Source organism: Anser brachyrhynchus, assembly GCF_964034855.1.
Source record: "Anser brachyrhynchus genome assembly, chromosome: 21".
NCBI lineage: Eukaryota > Metazoa > Chordata > Aves > Anseriformes > Anatidae > Anser > Anser brachyrhynchus.
Genome location: NC_137714.1, coordinates 3044866 through 3068947, shown reverse-complemented (window position 1 = coordinate 3068947; position 24082 = coordinate 3044866). Strand labels below are relative to the sequence as shown.

The 24082-nt window shown below is 45.2% G+C and overlaps 3 protein-coding genes across 14 annotated transcripts in view; 2 read left to right on the top strand and 1 right to left on the bottom strand.

The window, feature by feature from the left end:
- Positions 1–152: 152 nt before the first annotated feature.
- OTUD3 (OTU deubiquitinase 3) lies at positions 153–9836 on the bottom strand. Its single transcript, XM_080563875.1, has 8 exons — positions 9572–9836; positions 8923–9071; positions 8029–8141; positions 5136–5258; positions 4315–4437; positions 3687–3783; positions 2715–2896; positions 153–2395 (listed from the first exon to the last, which is right to left on the bottom strand). Exons 1-8 carry the CDS (start codon positions 9703–9705, stop codon positions 2219–2221), a joined length of 1098 nt encoding a protein of 365 aa, XP_080420001.1. The 5' UTR covers positions 9706–9836; the 3' UTR covers positions 153–2218.
- A 3962-nt stretch (positions 9837–13798) lies between these two features.
- On the top strand, positions 13799–18546 carry RNF186 (ring finger protein 186; the record flags this gene model as incomplete). The annotated part of the gene is made up of 1 exon (XM_080563876.1): positions 13799–18546. One exon carries the CDS (start codon positions 13799–13801, stop codon positions 14816–14818), a length of 1020 nt encoding a protein of 339 aa, XP_080420002.1. The 3' UTR covers positions 14819–18546.
- Positions 18547–19770: 1224 nt separating this feature from the next.
- TMCO4 (transmembrane and coiled-coil domains 4) overlaps positions 19771–24082 on the top strand; it is a 49291-nt gene continuing 44979 nt past the window's right edge. For 3 of the 12 annotated variants that reach the window (XR_013941329.1, XR_013941331.1, XR_013941332.1), the window contains exons 1-2: positions 19773–20653; positions 21141–21187. The gene's annotated coding sequence lies outside the window, so the exon portion shown is untranslated. The other 9 variants (XR_013941330.1, XM_080563873.1, XM_080563868.1 and 6 more) reach the window with 6 other exon arrangements.

Sequence of the window (24082 nt, the reverse complement as noted above, 5' to 3'; positions counted from 1 at the left end):
GGAGGTGGTGAAGTCACCGTCCCTGGGGGTGTTTAAGGAAGGGTTGGACGTGGTGCTTAGGGACAGGGTTTAGTGGATGACATTGGTGGTAGGGAGATGGTTGGACGAGATGATGTTGGAGGTCTTTTCCAACCTTAATGATTCTAGGAGTCTATGATCTTTATAACCTTTATTGCACTCAGTATCAAAAACTGGGGATTTGGTTTGGTAACAGAAGCACACGCCCCACTGAGCATTTAGAAAAGGAAAGGGAAAGAAAACTCTTGTGTAGTTTCAGCAGAACCCAACAGAAGATGAAGGCACCTTCCAGAATGCTACTGCACACGTGGATACCATGGATGACTTTCTTTGCTGTTCAAGTATTGCAGATAAGGCAAGACTGTTGGTAAATAACCAAAAAACCAAAAACATCCCTCCAAGACTGGGTAAGACAAAGGTGATACTGAACTACCTTGAACGTGCCTGCTGCCTTCCAGTCTCATCACACCCGTGAAGTGACTTGCACTTTGTCCCACTGAAGCTATCCACTCTTTCCACTTTTGTAAAAGTCAAGTGGGAAAGAGAATTCCAGAAGTATCATTGCTAACAGGTCATCTAATGGTTAGCATAAAATGGATTTTACCGATTTTCAAACAGCACTGAAAATCAAGGCTCATCCATGTTCTCCTACCTACCAAATACTATTCAGATTTCCCGCTACAGTAATTTCTAATGCCTACCACAGGCACTTACAGCAGCACGTAATACGCTTCTTCACTTCCCAGACACTGTCCCTCCATAAAGCATAAGAGCTGTTTTATATTCCTTTTTATTTCTGCCAAGCTCATTACAGGAACCAAAGTAACTTTTTAACAAGCATTCAAGCCTGTTCGCCTGCACCATCAGTATTTAAAGTACAACTCCTTCCTTTTTATTGTTCAAATGCTCTATCAAGAACAGTAGCAGAGCATATGAAGAAATACCACCTCAGGTTTTGGCATTTCAGTCAAAAAAGTCATGTACGTATCGATTTGGAAGCTTCAAAGAATGTATAGATTTGAAGAAAAACAACAATGCTCCTTACTTTGAAAAAATTTGTTTCATCTCTGCCCTGGCTGATGAAGTGCCTCCTGTTGTCTACTGTGTGTAAGTGCACGTGCTTTCTTAAAGCTTACTCCTTGATACAAGTCCAAAACCTGAGTGAGGTTGAAATACTGCAAGCCCTAAGTCTAGGGCCAAATCCCACAGTCCTTACACTTCAGTCCAAATTCCCTATAAAAGCACCACAGGATTCAAAGTATACATTCTACAGTACCTAGTGACCATATGCAAGAGGAATTTAAGATGAAAATCCTATTCTGGAAAAAGCTTGATTTATGAAGAGTGAAGCAGGCAGGGTTCCCAGTGATCACTGCTGCTTGGAAGCTTGTTCCCAGAACTCTCAATCCGTTGGCTATACAAATTTCATTTAGAGACTAAAAACAATCAAGTTCCTGGCTTGGACTAAAGCTCTGGAGTGGCCCTACAGCTCCAAAGCATGGCAAAGGAGATGAGATTCCAGATGTACAAGTAACAGCACTCAGCAGAAATCTCATGCCTGCTTGTAGTGTGTCATATTGCTACCTCTTTAGACTTTATAGATCAGAAGAAATGGCTCTGCAGTAGCAGGAGCCCACTGGTTTAACTCTCTTGGATGAGAAAGAAAAGAGGAATACTATGTTTGATAGTGTTGGCTGACACTTAGTTTTTTGGAAGGATTCTGTTCCTCTGTTTCCCTTACTTTTTAAAATTTAAATAGAAAAAAAAAAAAAAAGTGTGTTCCTGAGTTGAGAACTGTTAACGCTTTCCCTGACAGTAAGGCAAAATAAATCTCCTCTAAGCATAACTAAGCACAAAGTTGCTATAACAAATCTAAGCATATCAAGAGATCTCAAAGCAAGTCTGGCATTGCTGTGTGAGGAAAAGGTTCTCACCTTAACCTAACTCCATAAGAACAAAAATAAACCTCTACTTTTTTGTTAAGTTTAAAACTCTCTTCGCTCACACAGGTTGACATAGAAATTACTGAGTAACTGTTTGCTCAGTAACTGCAATTGAAGAAACAAAGTTCCTATGTGCTCAGAGATCTCTGCAGAAATTGATTTCAAGATGACAGTGGGTGCTTGGAAATTTGCTTGAGAGGAGTTTTGTCTCGATCAGTTTCCTTTGCTTTTCTCACCAGAATGCTCAGAACATTCAGTCATATGTTTAGAGCCGTCATGGCCTTCACCAAGGTGATCTGGTTATCCGAGTCCATCTCTCTCCTGTTGCTATCTGCACAGTTACTTTTGTTGGCCAAGACCTTTTGTCGGTGCCTTTCTTCCTGTCTCTTCTTTTTCTCCAGCCGTTGCTGTTCCTTCTTTAGTTTTTTTGATACCTGAAAAGGGAAGAATGAAAACAAAGTTGAAAACAGATGTTTACTGTCCAGCTGGGGAAAAATAACACACTGGAAAGGAGACAAGCAGATACCAAAGCAGCTGCCAGAAAATGTTTATTCCAGACTATCTGAACTTTGTGCACTTTAGAAAGAGTGCCGTATGTCACTAATAAACACTTGACTTGGAGAAAAGTCACAACTGTAGCACCTACAAGTGTAGCTACACTTTTTACTTCAAACAATAAAATAATTGCTGGTTAAGAACTGCTCTGATCTTTAAAGGATGCACAAATCACTGTCAAACCACCCTTACACATACCTTTGGGTTTTTGCTGGATCGACTATCTTCATTAGATTTAGCCAGTCCTTTGTGGTTTTCTATTTCATCTTGATGCAAACTCTGATTTCTGAAGATTCTTGAACCATTTCTGTTATCTTCCCACAGGGCTGAGGTACACGATTTCTGACCTTTGCTCTGAGGATCGCGCTGCTCCTCAGCACCTACCAACAACAGAGTTTTTTCTCAGACACTCTATACACAGAAGCTGTCTCTGTGTCAGCCAATTCCTTCTTCCAGGCTTTCTGGAACTGTTTTTTTTGGAAGCTGGATTGAGTAGGGAAAAAGACAAAGTTCAGTAGCCTCTTCTGTCTGCTCACATAGGACAACATATTCTTCATCAGCTGGAATGTGGAAAGGGGACACTCCACACTAATCCAGCGGCATGCTGTTATTTTACAGAACTTCAGTGTAAAGGTCTAGTAATGTCTGCTTGTAACTTCACAGAGAGGACCCCATGTCACAGGCAACCAAGAGAAAAGCCAGGGACCCTAGTGCTCAAGAACTAGGCAACACCTGGCACTTCAGGTTCTCCAGAGAACCGACCTAGGATGGAACGTGCTCTGAGATGCTGGTAAACCTGAGTTATCTGGTGAGGAGGCCGCAGAATGGCTCCAGGGATTACTAATCTTGCATGGAGTTTTCAAGACTGTAGAGCAGAACAAATCCAAACCAGATCAATTAGGATATGGTATGCTCAGTCGCTCATAAGAACTTAGCTCAGTGCCTTGAATAGTCCCAGGTCAGTCTCACAACAGGCACTGTTACTGAAAGGCTCCACAGGTGCACAAAATCTGCCCTCATAACCTTCCCGAGCACAGAAAGGCTGAGGCAGCAGCACAGCCAACAGGAAGCTTCCACTGCTACTGTCCCTGTTGAACTGCTGTTTAGAGTGAACGGTGCCTCGGAAGAATGCTGTCTGATGTTAGCAAGTGACAAAGTCCATGTACTTACCGATTCCTTCCATTTCCTTCACTTGAAGGATGGCAAATATTGCAGAATCTACGTTGTAGTCTTCCACTTTCAGAACCTGGCTTACTAACTCAATGTCCTGTCCAAGAGAAAGATAACGTTAAAGAGAGTTCCAACCAGTGACATACAGACACCATTCAGCAACCATTTGCACCATTAGGAGGGGGCTGCTGTCTGCTTTTGTGATCTCCCAATCAGCCCACACTCCATTTCTCAAGAAGGTGAGGGAGAAAACTTCAAAATCTCAAAGATACCAGGAAAAAGGACTATGCTGTTTCAGTATAACTGTTTCACTCCTGATCCTTTTCATTCTCTGCATTTGCACAGTACAACCTGCAGTAACCACACAGGTTATCTAGTGACCACAGCTAAAACTGAACATCCTGAATGACTGGACAGTTTGTGAAATTTTACAGAATTTGTTTCAAAGTAAATTTTCTTGAGAGACTGCAAGACAAACCTTACAGAACTCCTCAATATTCACACACAGTATGCATTTCATTGAGTCTAGGATGAAATGCATTCCAATTTGTGGCTGTAGTACTGAAACTGTCCAGGACAAACACTCTCTGAAATTTTTCTTAAGGAAAAAAGGCTACTCGGTACTTACTGAACATCCAGTTGCACTGCACACTTTTTGTATAGCAGCTTCCTTTTCAACTTCAATCTCATCTTCAGAGCCACTCTTCTCTGGCTTCATTTCCTCCTCACTTGCATCGTTTTTGGAAAGCATCTATAAGAAAAGCGAAGCATACAGTTATTTCATCATACACATTTTTTTAAAAAAAAAACTGTCATTAATATAGGTTTAATTTTGGCACAGATTTCTCAGAAACATCCGGTATCAGGGAGTCCTGGATATTGTGTAATTTCTGTTATCACTGGAACCATTTCCCACAATTCATACACTGTCAAGCAAACTCTCATAGTACAAGATCATGTACACCAACAACCAATCACTGGCTTTTTAAATGAAGTATTAATTTTATTACAATATCACACATTATACAAATGTGTACATAGAACTTTGAGGACAGCACGGCTTACTCCTTAACAGGAAAAAGTGAGATATTAAGAGAATTATTGTATCCGGCCATTGCATTTTCCATCCATTTCCTCCCTCCCATTTGTTTTTGCATTTGAGGTGATGAGCACATAATTAAGAAGAGGTTGCTTCAAGACTTCTACAGCCCGTATCACTGCATCACATTCAAGGCTGATTTCCAGCCCAGTAATTTAAGCACTTCACATACGGTCTCAAGAGAGCAGGCAGTAGTAATTACAATCACGTTAGGAATTTTTCTATCCCCACGTGAGACAGGGACCAAATTCTTCTCTCGATCTCAATGCAAGTGAGAAAGCAAATCAACCAGTAACATTCAGCTGTTATTTATCCCCACAGCTATCTCAGGTCATTCTGTCATAACCAACCTCCATCTGAAGATATGCTGGAGCTTCTGAGTCATCATCGATTCTCCTCACGCTGTCATAGTGCTCTCCATACCGATATGCAATGTGCAGCTCCCTCGCGTTGTTCTTGTCGGTGCCTCGAATCTAATTGAACCAAGCAGACCACAAATGAGGATTTGGACATAACTTCAGCATCGGATTTTTCTTAGTATTATTTTTTGAAGCAATGATAAACACTGTGCTAGGAAGCAAAGTACGTAGCTACTGGAGTATCTTTACACAGGAAGTGTTGACCTAATAATCCAGATGTGCCTACAGTTACAACAGAACTTCTGTCCAAAGGATAAGATAAACAGCACTGGGTCAGTTACATCATTACAAACAAAACATGATACGAAAATACTTTAGGGCTAAGCTCAAAGCGATTTCCTAAGTTTTCTACAATTTTCCGATCATCTCTTCCAGCCCCATTTTCAGCAACAGCCTCCATTCAATATACGATGCCTTTTTCCCCTCAAATATGAGGAACATGAGTGTGGTCAAATCTAGACCACACTGGAAACACTCACCCAGAATACGTTTTGTCCTGGCGTTTTTACAAGACGGTGTTTTAACAATTCACATTTGAAGTTGATATTTTTTGCTTTTAAAAGAAAGACCAGTGAAGCCAAACCACGAAAATTTATTAACTCCACTCAGGAGCACAAATGTTCCTTTGCTTTGTCAGCATCAATTACAGCGGCTTCCATAAGAGAATTCGCGCTCTGGATATTATCTATACTGATGCAAGAACAGTTCCTACCCTGATCATAAGGGTCTCAAGCTGTGAGCTAAAAGCCAGCAGCATTTAGACTCCTGCAAGGAATGCAGAAAATTACACACCTGCAAATCTCCTTTGCTTACCTGTCGAGCCAGAGTTCAAAGATCTGACACCTTTGCTGGAGAAGATGACAGTAAGCAAACAACAAAAAAGTTTGCTTTAGGGCTCCAGAGTTTCCCAATCCTTTTACGTCTTTTCCCAACTTACAGAATTTACACCAGGTCACCTTTCGACTACGTCTGCAGTCTGCACTGCATGAACAACTTCGGATTTCACAACAGATATTCTCCATTCATCTATTTTACACTTGCTCACCCGTAAATTCCAACCAATGATCGGTTATATTTAACTCCTGCCTTTTATCTTATTAAGTTGTTCAGCGCGTTGGCTTTCAGTAAGATCTATCATCAACATTTTTCATTTGCCAGAGCCAAAATAGGTATCTAACAAATCCTGAAGCTTTTGAAAGACTCTGAAAGTTGGCAACTACTGACAAAGAATCTGAAGCCTCTTTGTGTGAGCTTTCCAAAATACACTGAAATTGTAAGTAAAAGGTAGTTGCAGATAAAAAAAAAAGCAAAAACACATGAAAAAGGTAAATTGTAACCCCAAAAGCCAATACAATAACTTATACATCTGTGCTAACTTCTACCTCTATATTTGCAGTCACTATCAAAATATCAAAAAAATAATAATAAAGGGTGCTTAAAGCCTTAAGAAGTCAGCACAGAAATGCCCAGCTCCAACAGGCTGAGAAACAGCTGGAGGTCCCAAACACTTCTCCTGCTCACATTTCACCACCTTAGCTTCAGCATATGCCAATGGCTCTCTTAAAATTAAAGGATAATGCACCATCTGCTTTAGAGTTGAAACCAACAGAGAGATTCACACCATCTGCTTAAAGCATCTTGCTGATCTGCTTCTCTGGAAATGCTCTCTTCGTAATCTAGTCTTTCCAAAATAGTATGGACAACAGAAAGAAAAAGGGTGTCTTGGGTTTGATGAGTCTAGCAACTTGGTAAGACTGTCCCCATGTTGTGATCCCCTCTGTGTGGGTAGGGGACTCCTTACATTGTAATTATTGACAGCTCTCTTTACTTATGCCATTTTCATGACACACTCTCACTAACAAAACTCCACTCAGGCACACAAAATGGAAGCTCATCACAAAGTCGGTATTTACAGCCCAGGAAAGGTCAATGAATGGGAAAAAGGAGGTTGAGATTTTTGAGAGGATGTGCAAAAAGATCGATAAGAGTTAAGTGCACTGAGGTGAGTATTTGGTTCAAAACAGCAACAACACATGAACAGCACCTCCATGACCTCTCCTGCAGGGTCATTACCTCCATTGCCTCTGTTCTCTCTTGCAGGTCAAGCAGTTGATTTTATTTACTTTTTTAATACATAGCTGAGCTGTCTTACTGCCCATTGCTGCCATATAGATATGGGTTTAAACTTATTCGGGTTCAGAATCCATCTGACGATGTTCCAAATGTTTCAAAAGACACCACCTACAGCTTTTACCCGGTCTTTTTTTCTTTGCTGCCCTGCTTAGCCTAGATACTTCATTGGTACTCTCTGTGAATTGAGCTTAGCCCTTAAACGCTCTACTACCCTCATAAAAAATGTCAAGAAACAATCCTGGCTTGGATGTAGGTTCTCACTTGCTCAACGAACAGGCAGAGATCAAGTACGGACCCATGCCAATGTGGATCTGCCACAGGAAAACAACAACAAAAAAGAGAGCAGGAGAGACCCGATGAATTACTTGTTCCAGACCCCAGCTGTAAGAGGAATCCACAGCACACAGTCCTTTCCAGAAGCTGATTAAACACCACTTTAAGGTTTTAAAACTTTTTTTCCCTCTCCTGTCCAGTCCAGAATCTCATTTTTCCAGTTGTCAGAACCATCAACTCCTCATTCCAAACCCCACAGAGAACTTGAGTTTTCCTTCAAGGCTGAAAAAGCAAGCGCCAAGCTAACTATGGCTGCCAACCAGTATATTTGTTCTCTGTGAACAGATCAGAAAGTTTCAATGCTGTTTGTATCCATCAGCTAAAAATTAGGCCAAAACATGGAAGTTTTGTTTCTCACCTGCCACAGTGGAGCATTAAGCTGATGAATAACCACATTCATTTGATTGTTCCTTGCAAAGGCCACAATAGCATCATTGCCAGCAAAGGTACCCGGCTTTGCCAAGTTGGTAACTAAAGGAAAACAAACATTCATAAGAGATGGAGAACCAGTTTCTGAGACTTCAAAAAGCAAGTAACAAAATTTCAACAAGGGCCCAAGAAATTTTGGAAAGGAAATCCCAGCTATTAAATGGTAACCGCAGAGAATCTGTTAGTGACAGAGGTTACTAAGTCTTAAACAACCACAGAAACCTCCAAAAACGCAGTAAACCTTTTGATTATGCAAGGCCATCAGTTCTGTGTCAGCTCTGAAGGTAGGTGCCACGTGCTAAACGACTGGACTACTTTCATGCACCACCTGCATGTCACCTGGCACAGACCCAAAGCTGTTAGAACAAAGGCTGCATTGGTCTCTGCTTTCCATCTTCCCCTGCGTTAACACTATGAAATATCAAGTGTCAAGGAGAAAAACAAATCCAAGGAAATCAGCCACGCAACACCCACCAGTATTCAAGGGTGAGCTCTCCACTCACCCTTGAATACTAGAAGTTTTGAGAAAACTTCATTTTCTCAAGTTCCTTTTGAAAACACCAAATTATTACTTCTAGACTTTTTTTTTTCTTTCCTTCTCCAAGTTATTCCTAAATTCAAACACGTTCCAGGAGAAGTTTAATAGCTCATCTTTCTACAGAAAGATAACAAAGAGAAAGGTAAACTCACTGCTGTTTCTAAAAACTAGAGAGTGGCCACAGCATAGCTCAGGGATGAGGAACGGTTTAGTGGAAAGGTACTCAAAGGAGATGTAACCTCATTTTGGAACAACCCCTTCTATTAGCGTCTACAGAGACCGTACCGTGTTTCTCAAAGGGAACATCATCTTCCACAAACGGTTCAAACTCCTCCCGCTGCTTTATCATGTAGTCCACCGTTTCCTGGCGATGTCTGAGGTGGTTTCGGGAGTGCCCCTCAAGCTGGTCACCAAGGGCCCGGAACAAACAGTTGCTAAGGGAAGAGAAGCTGCGTGTTAGCGCGCCTGAAACGTCGCTACCGGAGAGCAACGTTAAACCAATGACCCTGGTGTAGCAGTGGAAAAAATTGACTGGGCAGCAGGAGCTGAGATTTGATGAAATTATGGTAAGAACATAAGGTTTTAAGTGAGCATGTCATCAGCTTGTACAGAGCAAACCAAAAGCAGCAACAGTGCTGGGCCAAACCATCCCCAACCGCCACTGGGAGAAATAAGGGAGGCCAACCCAAGGATTCACCAAACACCTCCTCAGCCCACACGCATCTATCCCCCTTTTCTCCCCATACTTACGGACCTTTCCGTGCCCCACACGGCCAGGGGAGCCCTCAGGCCCTTGGGGAGCGGGACTGGGCGCAGCAGAGCCCTCGGGTGACAGGCAGGGGGGACACACAAGCCTCTCTCCCTGCGGGCACGGGGCGGGTACGGAGCAAACCCCCCCGGGGTCGGGAGGCCCGCGGGTGCCCCCAGCACTCACCCATCGCCCGGCACCTCCCGCAGCTTGAGGCCGAGGGCCCGGAGCTGCCTGGCGAGGCCGCCTCCGCCCGCTGCGGGGCTCGGGGCCCTCCTGCGGCCGGCGGGCCGGGCCCTGGCCGCCTGCTTGCGGGACATCCCCGCAGGGAGCTCCGCGCCTGCGCCGCCGGCCTGTCACCTTCCCCGGGCCTCCGGAGGAGGAGGAGGAGGAAGAGGAAGAGGAGGAGGAAGAAAAAGAGGCGAGGAGCCCGCGAGGTGGCACTCGGGGAGCAGCGGCGCCGGCCGGGAGCGGGGCCGGAGCAGCGCCGCCGAGGGATGTGCTGAGGCAGCTTTGGAAAAGGGAAAGCCGAGGCCTGCAGCAGGGCGGTGAATTTCTGTCAGAAAATTCTTGGGAGCCTTGTGAGGGAAGCCCGGCTGGCGTGGGCCGTGAGTGTAGCCCGTAAATGGTTGAAACGAGCCCGATTCTGTGCCTCCCTCCTCTTCCCCAGGCGCCCCGGGGAGCTCTCGTCTGAGCCAGGAGTGGGCACGGAGAAGGGGGCCCGTTCGGGACCCGCTCCCCCAGTTTGCTCAGCTGGGAGGGAACCTCCGGCTGTGTTAGTAAAAGGGCTTCTGTCACCCGTTCCCTGGGCAGAAGGTGGATGGAGAGCTGGCAAACCACGGGGCGCACATCGGCACCCCCGCTGAGCCTGGTGCTGCAGCTGTAAAACAGCTGGGGCAGCTCCAGAGCCTGGTTAGGAGCCCCACACTGAGACCACGGCCACAGCTGAAGGCTCAGCACAGGAGATTTCCTGTTAGCCTCCTGCTGTGCCACCCTTCTGCCAGTGAGCAACGAAACAAGCCCCCCACCATTAACACCATCCAGTGCTGCCCCCGATCACTGGGTCCGTTCTAATCCATCAGCGGTTACCCGTTTATTTTTTTTCTTGCCCTACTTTGCCCTGCAGGTATGACCAGAGAATTTGCCTGATGCTGTCAAATTCCAGTTCCTAGCTCTGTTCAGACAGTGCATCCAAACAGCTTCCTGATGAAAGCCAAGAAAACACTCCCAATGTGGAAACAGACACCGACGTACAGAGTGAATCATCTTCCCAGGCGTGAGCGTTATGGGTGTGCTACAAGGGCACGTTGCAGACAAACAAGGCAAGACCAAACAGCCACGTTGGATTCCCCCGAGAGGCTCTCAGGTCGCATTTGTGAGGTCAAACAGGCCTTGGTTAGGAGCAGGTAAAAGGCTGCTTCCAAGCTGCTTTTCAACCCCGGTGTAAGAAGCTCCCTGTCGCGCCAGAAGATGCGCTGTAAGTCTGAAGGTGACTGCCCAGGCACTGCAGCTCTCTGCTCTTACTCACGCTTATGCCCATTAACAGGCGATACCATACGAGGCTTCACATCAGGATAATATTTAAGTCGTATATATCTGTAAGGTCCTTTTGTCCAGTCACAACAAGCTGTAACCTAACTTGAGAGCAGGAAGAAGCTCGAGGGACTATAAACATTATCTCCTAGAATATTTTGAAGATTACTGTGCTGAAAGCTGTATAGATGGGTGGACTAGATGATCTGAAGAGGTCTTTTCCAACCTGAATGATTCTGCGATAGCAAGCTGGTGTCTCACTCCAAGATTAACCTGGAATGATGTGACTACTCTTTTGTATCCATTTCCTGCCATAAACAAATCCATGCGAAGAGACATTCCAAGGAAAAACATTTTCTTATGCAAACACTCTAAAAGCAGGAAAACAGGATGTGTCTGTAAACTGACTGCAAATGATTAATGAAACGGTAATTAGCATAGGAAGCATTAAAGAGCTATAGTCAGCTCAGCTCAGCTCACTACAACATACCTACAAGCCAGTGAACATCACACATGCAGCCAAAGACAAAACTGAGACAAAATTTGGACAGGCCCTTTGAACACGTGGCTGAAAATGTCATCAGTGGAGGACAACAATGAAAAGGCATCTTTAATTAAATATCACCAATAAAACTGGGCAGAGAGCTCACCCGCTGCCTGACCAGCCAAAAGCAGCTCGGGAATTGCACAGCTGCAGCCTCAGAGCCCCCACGCCAGGTCCTGCTGCATGCCCCGGGGTCCCTGATGCGCGTGGCAGTCACCTGCATGCCCGGGGAAGCGCAGGGCCTCGCCAAGCCGTGAGGAGCTCCATTTTCCCTTCCTTCGAGCGAGTCGTCCTTGCTGCTGACATGCATCAGTAGCAAAGTAATGACGCCTCTCAAACAGCTAGGTTTCCAGGACATATGTTCGAAGGGAAAGTCACTCCCAGCCGCTGCTGAAGACAGAGCAAACAGCAGAGGCATGAATTCATCCCGCTGAGTTTTTAAGTTTGCAGTGTAGCTGCCCCCGTTGGTGTCTGTTCCAGCTTCCCAACACCTGCAAGGCAGTTTCATATTGTTCCAATGATTCACTGAGAATCTCTAAGTTTTAAGACACTAAGGCATGGGAACTAACAGTCTGAAAATGAAACTTGAAAAGCATTGTAAAAATGGTCTTTTTTTTCCCCCGTATCTTTTCTTTTTTAACAGAATTAACTTGCTAATAGGTATGTGAAATGCAATAGAAAAATTATCCTGTTTTTAAACATAACTAGGCCTTGCAGTGCACCAAGCCCAATTCCAAACATTCTTGCACTTCAAATATGAGTCCCACTTCTGCCAATGAAAGATCTCCATGCTCCCTAAATCTGGGGTCACCTCAAAGCCTGTCAAACGCTGCTATATCCTGTGTCAGCAGAAGCATAGCAGGAACACCCAGACACTTCTATGAAGTTTGCTAACAACTAACCTTTTACTATTTCTCAGCAAAGAACCTTCTCACCTCATCCCCCCGCCAGCAGTTCATGAGATTAGAGCCCTCCCGAATTCCTTCCCCTTCTAATCGTGGTTGTTTCAGTTCCTTCTGCTGCCCGTTGGAGAGAGGGGCTGGGACTCGGTAGCACAGATAGCTCCAGCACTCAGGTGCACTTGAGGCTACAGACTGGGTACTGCATGTCTTCTCCCAGGAATTCTGACCTAGTCTAGCCTTCCGGTATTGGCAATCCTTCCTTTTCTACCTTCCTTCCTTCCATGGGGTTCTTACTGTGAAAACAATCTGTATTTTACACCTCAAGTAAGAAAGGCAGAAAGAAGTTAGAGAATGAGGGATTGTGTTTATGCATTTTATTTTTTTTAGATGAGCTGAATATTCACAAAACCACCTAACGTAAGTGCATTCCTGAGAGTGCAAGAGCTTGTCCCGTGAACAGCAAGAAAAGGAAGAGTCCTACCAACAAACCTCTCCCATGGACTCTGTAAGAACCTCAGGGACCCTACCACGCTTCAGTTAGTGCCTGAAGCCCTCCGATGACTAAAACCAACAGGGATGTTCCTACAATAAGGAATTGATAATAATCCGACATTTAACACTCAACGTTAATGTATTTATGTTGTAAGGGAAGAGCTCTAGTGCAGCAAGTAGTGCTACAGCAAGAGCAGACCTCCTACATGGAGAGTTCAGCACCGGTGTGACAGTTGTGCCATGGCACACAACTCTGGAAACGTGGAGTTCCAAGGAAAGGAAGAGGGCTAGGTATGCTCTTCTTTCAAATCCACCTAGCACGAGAAACACGTTTGCCTGTGGTTACATGTATTTTAACATCACCTTTTCACTCCTAATTTAATTTGCCCTGAGGAGCTCTGACAGAGTCTGGCTAACAGATGCTGAGTTCTCCTGTCAATCCAAGGTAAAAGGCTTTTGCGACGCAGCGCGAGATGACACGTTCCTCGCTGTGGTTCTAACGCCAACAGCTAAGAGGAGAATGAAACAACTTACCAAGGTCATGCAGAAAGCCAGTGCAAGAGAGAAGCAGGACACTTTTCCTGCCTTTCTGTCCCATGCTCTCTCTAATCAAAGCACTGCGTTCAGTAAACCATTTCGTACCAGATAATTCTTTTGGATCTGTCACTGTCCAACAAGTCTGCGTTTAGAACGCAGAGAAATTGCTTTTTAACCAATTAAGGACTAATTCAGTAATAATGGTAGTGCCATTCTCTCTGGCCATCACGGTGAACAAAGCTGCAGTCTCTTAACGCCATGGGATCTGCTTCTGGACAGGATTTGCTCAGTGATATCAGCCGTTGTAAAGTGTCTTGGCCACGAAGTTAATCGTTAACTCAGGTCACCACCTCATAAAAACATCTCATTGTAAGGGCACAACACGCTTAAAGCTGTCATTCGATCATGCATACAACAGGAATAAAGGAGCACATAAAAGGAGCCAGAAACTCCGCAAACCCTTCAGCTAAGGGAAGACAAACTGCACCGAGGTTTATCTCCATGGAGAAATCCACGGACAAGCCAAGCAGCGAAAACAGATCGACAGCTTCTGGAGTAGCACAGGCTGAGAAGACTAGTCCTGCGCCCTTTGCTGAAGGTGCTGCAGAAATGAGCGGAGCAGGACCCCTCACAGAAAATGCTGCCGACGCGAAGGGACTGGTATTTGCTGAAGAACATCTTAAAGAAACGGAGAGATCTCCGGACACAGAGCCAGACGGTCCTGATACCTTTAAGCCAGCATTTTTGGAAAGTGACTATCCAAACTCAAAGCCGCTTGTTATGGTAACAAACTCAAGCTCTCCTGAAGTGTACAGTCCCGAAACGAGCTACCAGCCTTCACCCACATCATCTATTGCAGACATGGACTGCCTGGTCTGCTTCAACAAGTACAACGTGTACAGAGTCCCAAAGCTCCTTGACTGCCAGCATGCTTTCTGCGCAGTTTGCCTCAAGCTTATCCTCAGGAAAGAAGACGACACCTGGATAATCACCTGCCCCCTGTGCAGAAAAAACACGTCTGTGTCAGGAGGATTTATCCGCACTCTTCCAAATAAAGAAGAAATCATGGACCACTTGGAACATCCTGACGCGGCTCTTGAGGTACACATCTCTCCCCTGGGGCTGGACAGCAGCAGCTGGGCTCAGAGCAGCCAAGATGTTTTATACAGAGACCAAAATGTTCCAGTAGACAACAGGCTGGCTATCCAGAGAGTTGTGCTGCTCCTGCTGCTTTTGGTGATTCTCACTATCCTCATCCTCCCGTTTATATACTCGGGGACGATAAAGTGGGTAATTTGTCTCATGCTTACTTTGGGGTTGGTCATGTCTATGGTGCTTTGCTGCACTCCTAAATTCTACTGGAGCTGTAATGGAAACTCACTCACAGCCTGCCACAAAGAGACCCATGTCGCTGCTATTGCCTGAAACAGCATGAGCTGCCTCGAGATAATGACTGGTTCCACCTGCACAGCCGAGTATCAGAAGCACTAGTCAGTTGCTGGACTTTGAAAGCAAACATTCACATCAGAACCTCAGAGTGTCTAACTTATCCCACTAAGCCTCAAAGGCAATGCAGAGTTGTTTAATTTTATTACTGAAAACGGTAAAATACTTGTATGCTGATATTTGTAAGATAAAATTGTAAGCCTTCTTCGCAGTTTTTTTATCCCAGATGAATAGTTGTTGTTTTGCTCTCATCATTTTAGTCCTGCTCGCATCCTCTCTCCAATTACTACTGCAGAACATTAGCTGAAACGTGTGACATTTGTGTGCTGTGAAAATCTGTAGCTGTTACTGTGTTTTCCCACTCCTAACACAGGTATACCTTTTCTTGTGACAACGTGGGGAATTAGACTGCTAAATCTGGGACTGGATGCCTAGCCTTAATGGAAGAGGGTAGTTTAAACACAGTTTATTGCATTAATCTGGATCCCTGACCAGAAGGTTTTTAGCAGGGGTGGGAATGGGAAAAGGGAATATCAGTTGACATCATCTCAAGTTGTACTCGAAACTAGAGAGGAAGAGGCAAAATCAACATTTCTAATCATAAGCTCACAACTTGCAAAGTGCAAGGCTCTGAAAAGCTGATGACATTCTGGGTTCCCTGTGTTATTTAGCACAAAAATAGTTTCTCTCAGCTGAACTCCTTTACCTGGCTACCTGTACCACCTCTCTTCTTGCTCTCTTCACATTACGTGTGACATTGCCCTTTGGAGATGCCCACAAATTCTCCTTCCACAGATAAAAAGGAATCTGTCAATTGTTCTGCTATACCACGCACGATTTTTTTTTTTATATGGAACGCGTCCATTAAAGTTGAATAATGCTAACTGCTCACTGACTCTGTGTTTTAATTCCTCACCAACAATCATCGTCAAAATATTTCACAGCTTCCCGACAGGAACTACAGCTGAGAAAGCATTTTAGGGAGTCTATACAACTGAGTCAGTGAGGAAAGCAGAAAAGTAATGTGCTGGGCTTTTTTCCTTGATTTAAAAGAAAAACTAACTTAGTTGCAAAGAAAATACCCTACAACTCAACTAAAATTAAACTGGAAAAAATTAGGAGCTTGCTTTAGCTACGTTAGGTTTTTAAGAGTACCATGGGTCTCAGCAGACCTTGGATCAGGTCTGTAGCAAATATTTTAGTTTGTTAAGAATGGAAACTTTTGGACCCCAGTTGCTCACTATACATATGCATTTATATATATATATATATGTGGACAGTGTGTCCCACCAGTAGATAAAACGGATTAGATGAAGAGGGTAAGGAGCTGTTGTGCCCCTATGCCTCAGAAAAAACAGGTCCATTTTCTACCTAAGAACAGGAACCTTCAAGGAAAACAAATGCTTTGTTTCTTCTCATAGATTTGTACAGCAATTGCAGAGTACATGTGTAATAACATTCACTAACAGCCAAACCAAGAAAAGCTTTTCAATGGGGAAAAGGCAGGAAGTTTTAAACGCAAATATCTTCTTGAATAATATTATTTCAGACACAAAGAATGGCCCAGGTATTCACCTGAAAATCACCTCAGAAACTCACGCCAAGTCTTTCAGCTCGTGGACAATTTTCCCGTTGAGCTCTCTTCGCCAACACCAATGGATGACTTGCACTCCAGAGGTATGTAACAAATCATACTGGCCTTGATGTGCTGTGCACGAATGCATCAAAGTAAGCTATAAGGGTTAAAGGAAAAGCGTGCACTAATTGCGCAGCACACTGATCTCATTCAAAAGACCAGATAGCAAGGAAAGAACAGGCTGTCCTAAAGATAAGATGGCAAAGATGAACTGGACTGGAGCCATAACATACCCCAATTAAAAAGGAAAAAAGATGGGCAGTTTTGCCCAAGAGAAGACACTTGATCTCTTCCCAAGTGAGACTGATACCAAACAACACCCACGCCAGAAGGGCGTTCAAGTCACACCCAGTAAGAGTTTGCTATCATCAGTCAGGAGATGACCTGAAGATATTAAGAAGCAGCGTCCCTCATCCTCCATATCACACACGATGTGTGGGTCCACCTCTCTGTGCTTGTCAGTACATGCGTGTCAAAAAATGAAGTCTGAAAATAAGTGTGAACAGGAAAAAAATCAGTTTGCTACATACCAAAAAGGGTCTCACGTTCAATTTTCTTACACTAATTTCTACGATGGCAAAAAGGCCAATGGAAAAAAGCTTCCCTGAAGGCAGCATATGCCACTGCCCCGACGTGCAAAGGAAGAACAGGACATGTGAATCACGTTGATTTGCATTGATGCTCATAGCACAAAAACAAACAACAACCAAAACCACAAAGGATTAGAAGGGAAAGAAATGTTTTCCCTCAGAACAGCCATCCCGTTCCCAGGTATAAGGGCAGAGCACCAAAGGTTTGTATTCACATCAAAGATACGAATAGAATTTCTAAAACAATGCAAGACACCAGTGCAACTACCAGTGAGAGACCGAAACACTGAGAGAACTTGATAAGACAAGGGGCAATGGGTGCAAGCTGGAACATAGGAGGTTCTGCTTAAATATGAGAAACTTTTTCACGGTGAGGGTGACGGAGCACTGGAACAGGCTGCCCAGGGGGCTGTGGAGTCTCCTTCTCTGGAGATGTTCAAAACCCGCCTGAAATCACTCCTGTGTGACCTAATCTAGGCATTCCTGCTCTGGCACGGGGATTGGACTAGGTGATCTTTCAAGGTCCCTTTCAGTTCCTAACATTCTGTGAACTCTGTGGATCCACACAGTGAGATTACCAGCCACGGATGTCCCTGCTGCTTTGTGCTGACACCTGCCAAGCCTGCGTTCAGTATTCAACTGAAATGATTCTTTGGTCTTTAGAGCCACTAACAATTATCTGATTCAGAGTTCATGGATATTGGTGGAAGTCATTACCCCCTATAAACTGAAATCTTTTATAACAGCTGTTGATTCCCATCTGACAAGATAAGGCTCAATGATAATGTAAACCTCTGAAGCAGCAAAAAAGTTTATGGTGAAAATGTCAAAATATTTGTATTCTAAAATGTTAAAGGATCTGTTTGCATCCAGTTCCTCTTCATACCAATCTTTTTGACAATAAAGTTTCAGCTCCAAATGACCCTGCCCTGCTTACCATACCTAGCTGGCTCCTGATTTCGTGTAGTGATTAAATAGCAAATTGTATTCTGACAAAGACAGGGTCATAGTGGGAAACGGGCCAAAAGAGTAGCCAACGTACTGCATGAATACCTCAGAACTATGTTTTACAAGGACAGAATGCCACCAAGACATTAAGAGCATGAGGAAACCCAATAATATTTAAGTACCAGTCTGTATAGACACAATGCTGGACCAGAAGCTTCAAAGGTGTCTTGTTTAACAATGCATACACACAAGCCAATTTTAATTAAAAAATATGCCTATCCTATTCTACAGTTTTCTTCCAGCTGTATCCCGAGCTCTCTCTCTCTTCCTTTCCCTGCTCCAAAGTCGCTGCCTTTCTTCACTACTTCTTCCTTGTTTTCTCCCTTCTGCTCCTTCATGTTCCCATTATTTATTTCTCTCCCTACTACCTGTTGCTCCAGGTCAGAGGAAGGCTGTAACAGCCTCTGCCCCTGCAGCACCTGTTCTTAGCATCCCGTCAGCTGAAAAGCTGCTAACACCTTTGCCAAGCCTTTAACTGATTTAACCAGACCTGAACTCCACCTTCCACAGCGGAGATCGGCACCTTCTGGATGCTGCACTTTGCTCTCCCTCTGTCCCCTGCCCACAGGAGCCTTCCCAAAGCCAAACTTTCCCCATCCCAAAACATTTTCAGGTTTCTTATCAGCAAACAGCACCAGTCACCCACCACAGCTAATTATGTGAGGGAGACAGGTGCCTTAAAAAAATTGAGCGTAGGTGTTCTAAATCTCTGTTAACTACAGAAGTCTAGCTTTATCTACAGAACTTTAAATTATCAATAATTGTGTTGCCTTTGATTGCTATTAAACTATATAAGATCCCAAGTTTACAACATCTGATAAAACCCATGATTAATTATCATTCCACTCCTGTTTTGAACTACTTTTAACATCTCTTCTGCATTATCACACAGATATAAACAGGCAAAAATAAACATGGAATAAATAGCGTATTTCACACTTCAACATCACTCAGATTCTGTGCAAAGAGGACTTTTGGTCCTCAAACGCACTGCTGTTAAGCCTACAAGAAACTAATTTGCAGATTTTGGTGTGAGAGGATGGATTTGCGTCCAGATGACTTTTTTTTGCTTGTTGTGAACCATTTGCAGCTTGCCCATGGTGTTATGCAGTTACCTAAGTCACAAATGAAGTATGTACCTTTTGTACCTTAATGGGGATCAACAGAGCACGCCTTCTAAACCTCGTCACATTTATCTATATGATGATGCTTAACATACATAGGGGTAACCTGAGTACTTGTGTGAGTAAACCTGAAGGACCTAATGTTAGCTGCAAGCAAGCGGGACAGGATATTTGGCCACATCAAAAGGGCTTTTAAACAGAACACGTATGTGGATTTATTTATTTATTTTTACCTTAGAAGTCCAAAGTAACATATTTTTAAGTATAAATCAATTACTCCAGTTACCAAGCGACCAAAATGCGTTTTGCTTTCATGAAACATGACCATGCAGAAAAACTGCCTCTCTTCTCCTGAAAAACTGGACTTCACTAAGAATTACCAAGCACTGTACTTGCAGTTCCCACTTGAGCCTACTCTCAAAGCAAAAACATTTCTTGAAACCCATAAAACACAACGCAAAAGCCTTATGCTGAGGTAGCTGAGTTAATTCCACAGCCGAGGTGTAGCCCTGGGGTTTTTGCAGGGCCAGTTAACTACAACCGGCTGAACAAAGCCTCCCAAGCTGACTGTGCCTGTAGCCCTGCTTCCATCAGAAAAAATATATCCATGGTCCTCATGTTTGCCTGATGTGTGCATACACATGTATATATATATATATATATACAGACACACACAAAGTTACTTCAGCTCCTGTTTGGATGCCTTTGGGATCCCACCTGGTGACAACGCGGCGCAAGGCACCACTGAAGCTTCACCCCTCCCCTCTGATGTGTGCATACACATGCATATATGTATATATACACACAATATATATACATATATATACCACTGAAGCTTCACCTCCCCTCAGAGCAGCCCCCAACCTGTCTCATGTCAGGGGCAACAAAGATGTCTCCACAGATTCAGTGGTGGTGACCTTAGAGCAGCTTTTAGCCGACACACCTCACCCCACCGCTCTCTGCAGTCCTCCCTCGGAGACAGGAGCATTCTCAGAGGGAAAGAAGAGCCTTAAAGGGGGACAGAAGAGCTCCTACTCAGCTCAGCCCTAAACCCGGGCAAGGCACCAATGTGGCACCAAGATGGCAGACCAAGGCTGCTCTGAGGAAGAAGCTGCGGCACCTATTTTGACTGAAGCAGCACCAGGCCTCGCTGCCGTCCCACCGCTGCCACAACTCTATCACAACCCCCACAGGGAGACCGGGAGCGGGGCGAAGGCTGGGAATGAGCCGAAGGCAGGGAGCAGAGCTCGCCATCAGCCCGGCTCCAAGCACATTCCCCCTCAGCACACCGCACCGCCCTCCCGCCCTCCTTACGCTACGCCAGCAGCGTAGGAAAGCGCAGGGCCGCCCAGCGCTGCCCGCCGCCCTCACGCAGTCTCCGTGGGGGTGACAGGGGCGGAAGGGGCGGGAGGCGAAGGCAGCCGGGAGTGTGGCGGGCGCTCATGGCTGGCAGCAGGTCGGAGCGGGGCCGGGGGAGGCGGGGAGAAGCGGGGAGACGGCTCCCGGGGCTCTTTCGGCTCCGGGACCGGCCGCGGTGCGGCTCCTGAGGGCAGGGCTGTGGCGGCGTCCGCGCCCCCGGGCTCTCCCGCCCCTGCAGGGGGTCGCTCTCCTCAGCGGGCTTCGGAGGGGTGGCTGGTTTTGGTACGACTTTAAAAGACTTGGATAAAACTGAGTATTATCAGCAGCGTAGTGGCAGCGTCAGTCCCGAGCTGAGCCGTCTCCTTCGTGTTTTTCCACTGAGGGATTTTTGTTTGCTGGTAACGTGCCTCTGGAGGGCTTTGCTATGTTATGTGTAAGGACCCCGCTTCTAAACGACTGCTGCTACAAGCATCTGCGTTAACCACATCCAGCACGCTCAGTTTTGCAATTGCTTCAGCTTTTAGCTTTGCCATGCCCCTGTCCCCCTGCCCTCTGTCTCTAATCTCTGATTTACGTTTATTTAGGACACGTCTCCACGGCAGCGGCCTGTGTTGCCTTCACGTGTTGTGAGGTGAGAAGCAGTTTTATCCAGGACTGGATTAATTGCCTTCCACATTTGTAGGTAGTATTGATGGGCTAAAAGCGAAGGCCGTGGTGCTGCCAGCAGGTGTGGTTCTGGAGCCCCACACAAGTTCCCAAGAAAACACGTCTGCGTAAATGTTTCTGCAGTCTTGGGGTGTCTGTGTAGTTGGGCCCTCTGATGTGCCTCTGTCAGGGACCTTTTGGCCAGCCCCGTCTGAAGAATTGTTGACAACTACTTCCTTGAAGTTGTCGAGATGCCCAGTAAACTTTTGAGGGTCTTGAAGATTAACATGCTGCTTCTGCTGTGGTTTAGAACAAATGTGATGCCAGCGTTGCTGTACTACCTCTGGCTGTGGAGAGCGTGCCTCTGCTGTACAGTTTTAGGCCCACAGAAGGATTATCTTTTTACTTTCCCCATAGGATTGCAGGAAGCACTATATAAAATACGCCACCTCTCAAGAAAACAAAGGGCTTTGTGTTGAAAGTAAGCACTGGAAGCGATAAAAATTTCTCTTTCAAATGACAGTTCAGATTATGGAAATGCTACAGATTGCTGCATCGCATTGTTCAAGACAGAGACCTGAATTCCAGTGTCACAAGCTGTAAATAACTTTCAGCGTATGTTTCTAGCTCAGGTCTTGATTCCCTCTTCTTGAATTTAGTGGCAAAACTTCCTGGGCCAAGTGTTTGTACTAAATCACGTTCCTATTTTTATACTGCCATGTGAAAAACCAAGCCCATTTTCCTCAATGTTTTTGACAAAATCGATACCTGTGCGAGGGGCGCACATCCAGTGTCTCGATCAGAGCATCTTCAGAGCTCACATTTCTAGATGAGATGGCAGAGAAAAGTCTTTCCAAAAGTTTCTCGGGGTCTTCTAGATACTCAGCATCACAAATTATTTGTTGCATAATAGAAACAAAATTGCCTGCAAGAAGACAACTTTATGGTGTCACTCCATAACTGATCACCTCTTTGTATTATTGGGAAATAAGGTTAAGCTGTGCAGTTGTGCTATTTTCTGGATTCTTTATAGATGCTTTACTTTTCATCTGAGCCTGTGGCTACTAGATTAAAATTCTGTGTAACCCTGGGTGTGCCCATGAGTCTGGTGTAGCCCCCAACCCAAACATCCAGGCACCTCTTTACAGTTGAGTTACACGTTTGTGATGCTGGAATGAGGGTCAATCTGCCACATCTTAAACCAAAGCAAGGATAGGGGTGGAAAAAGGATCGCTGCTCTTTTTTTCTTGTCTCAGAGCCATCTGGATACTCTTACCTCTTCCTCAGATCTGTTGTTAATTTTTTCCTTAAGGACATCCTCATGGTGTCTATGAACATCTCAGGAACTTTAGGGCTAGATAAAATATTCTGCAGGTTGCTGGTTTGGCTTCTTAACAAATCAAGAAATCTATCACAGCAGCGAAGGGAATTTTATTTTCAATGCTGGTTCCCGTACTAAGTTAATACATCTGTGCCCGGGAGCGAGTTGGCATGCCAAATTATTGTTTGTGAAGTTACCGATACTTTATGATAGATTATTCCTGGGCAAATTGGTTGGCAGGTCAGGCTCTGGATGTTTTGGGAGGATCAGAACTTAGTGAGTGATGTGAAATGGATTTTGGGCATCCAAACGAGGACTTTGGAGCTCCTGAGGTAATAAAAGGAAGTCTTGGGATCTGGGGTAGGGGACGCATCCTGCTCACCCCCAGGGCTGCAGTTCTGTGGGTACAGCTGCTGCTATGTGGTGGGGCCGGTACGGTGGAGGGCCTGGCCCCGATCCCAGGCACCACTCTCCTTGGGCAAGCATAATCTGGCCGTTCCCTTCTCCGATCGGTGTGGAAATAACACGGTTCATTTATCCCTGTGGACTTCGTGCTCCCGTGTTGCTGGAATGTGATGTTTCCGTGGAAACACACCAGGATGCCGCGGACCTGTGTGCTCAGGCCCCAGATGGCAGCAGGAGATGGGTGTTGCTGGGGGGCTGAGCTCTCCCGGGGACAGCGGTGTGAGAGCTGCGGTAGTCATCAGCCCTCGAGTGGTGAATCTCCATCGCGTGTATGCACCAGCAGTTAAATAGCGCACGCCTTGGGAAGTAGGAATTGCCTCAAATATATCCGTGAGCGGGAAGGCGAGACAGTTCTGGAAGACCATGACAGATAGCACAGACGTAATAAAGTCTGTAAGAGGAGCTGCTCCTCTGGTGCACTTCTTTATTCTAGGACTCTAGCTCCTAATTCCCATTTAGTCCCCTTCGTTTTGCCAGGGTTGAGAAGAAAGGAGGCATCTCAAGAGCAAGCATAAAGCAAAATGCACGCTTTGCCCTTGGGAAGCTGATCAGGTTCTGGTGAGGTCAGTAGAACGTTCCAGCGATGTAAGTGAGGTCTGGAGCAGGCTCTTACCTACATTAAGTCGCGAAACGTTGTCGTGTCTGCCTGATTTCAGTCACCTCAGTTAGCTGCCTGCGTTATCAGCCAGGCCTCCCTGTGTAACGAGGGGGGCTCCTGGGAGCAGTTCTGAGCAGTTCGGCTGGAAGCTCGTAATCCAAAGGTGCAAACGCTTCTGTGCTCTCAAAGCTAATATTTTGGCCCAGCTCAAGGTCCATGTGGCGTGGGCATGTTATGTTTTGGGAAACGCAGTGGTAGGTTGTACAGTTCAGAGAATATTATAAGCAAAGCAATGGCCATGGGAAATAAGTAGTCTCATTAAAAGTCTTTCTAATCAGAGGCTGTGGCTGGACTCAACTTTCCTAACACCATCAGGAAAATGAACAGAGGAGCGGTTTGGGTTGAGGAGGAGAGAGGCAAATTATTTCCCAGGCAGCCCTACTGGTCCCTGCACAAAGTGCAGACCTTTTATTCTACGTGCCATTTTTGCAGCAAAC

Coding starts and splice junctions, on each gene's coding strand:
- OTUD3 (XM_080563875.1), bottom strand. CDS start 9,705: ATGTCCCGCAAGCAGGCGGCCAGGGCCCGGCCCGCCGGCCGCAGGAGG. Junction 4,438..5,135: donor CAGCATATCTTCAGATGGAG/GTTGGTTATGAC, acceptor CTTTTCTTATAG/ATGCTTTCCAAAAACGATGC. Junction 2,396..2,714: donor GATCCAGCAAAAACCCAAAG/GTATGTGTAAGG, acceptor TTCCCTTTTCAG/GTATCAAAAAAACTAAAGAA.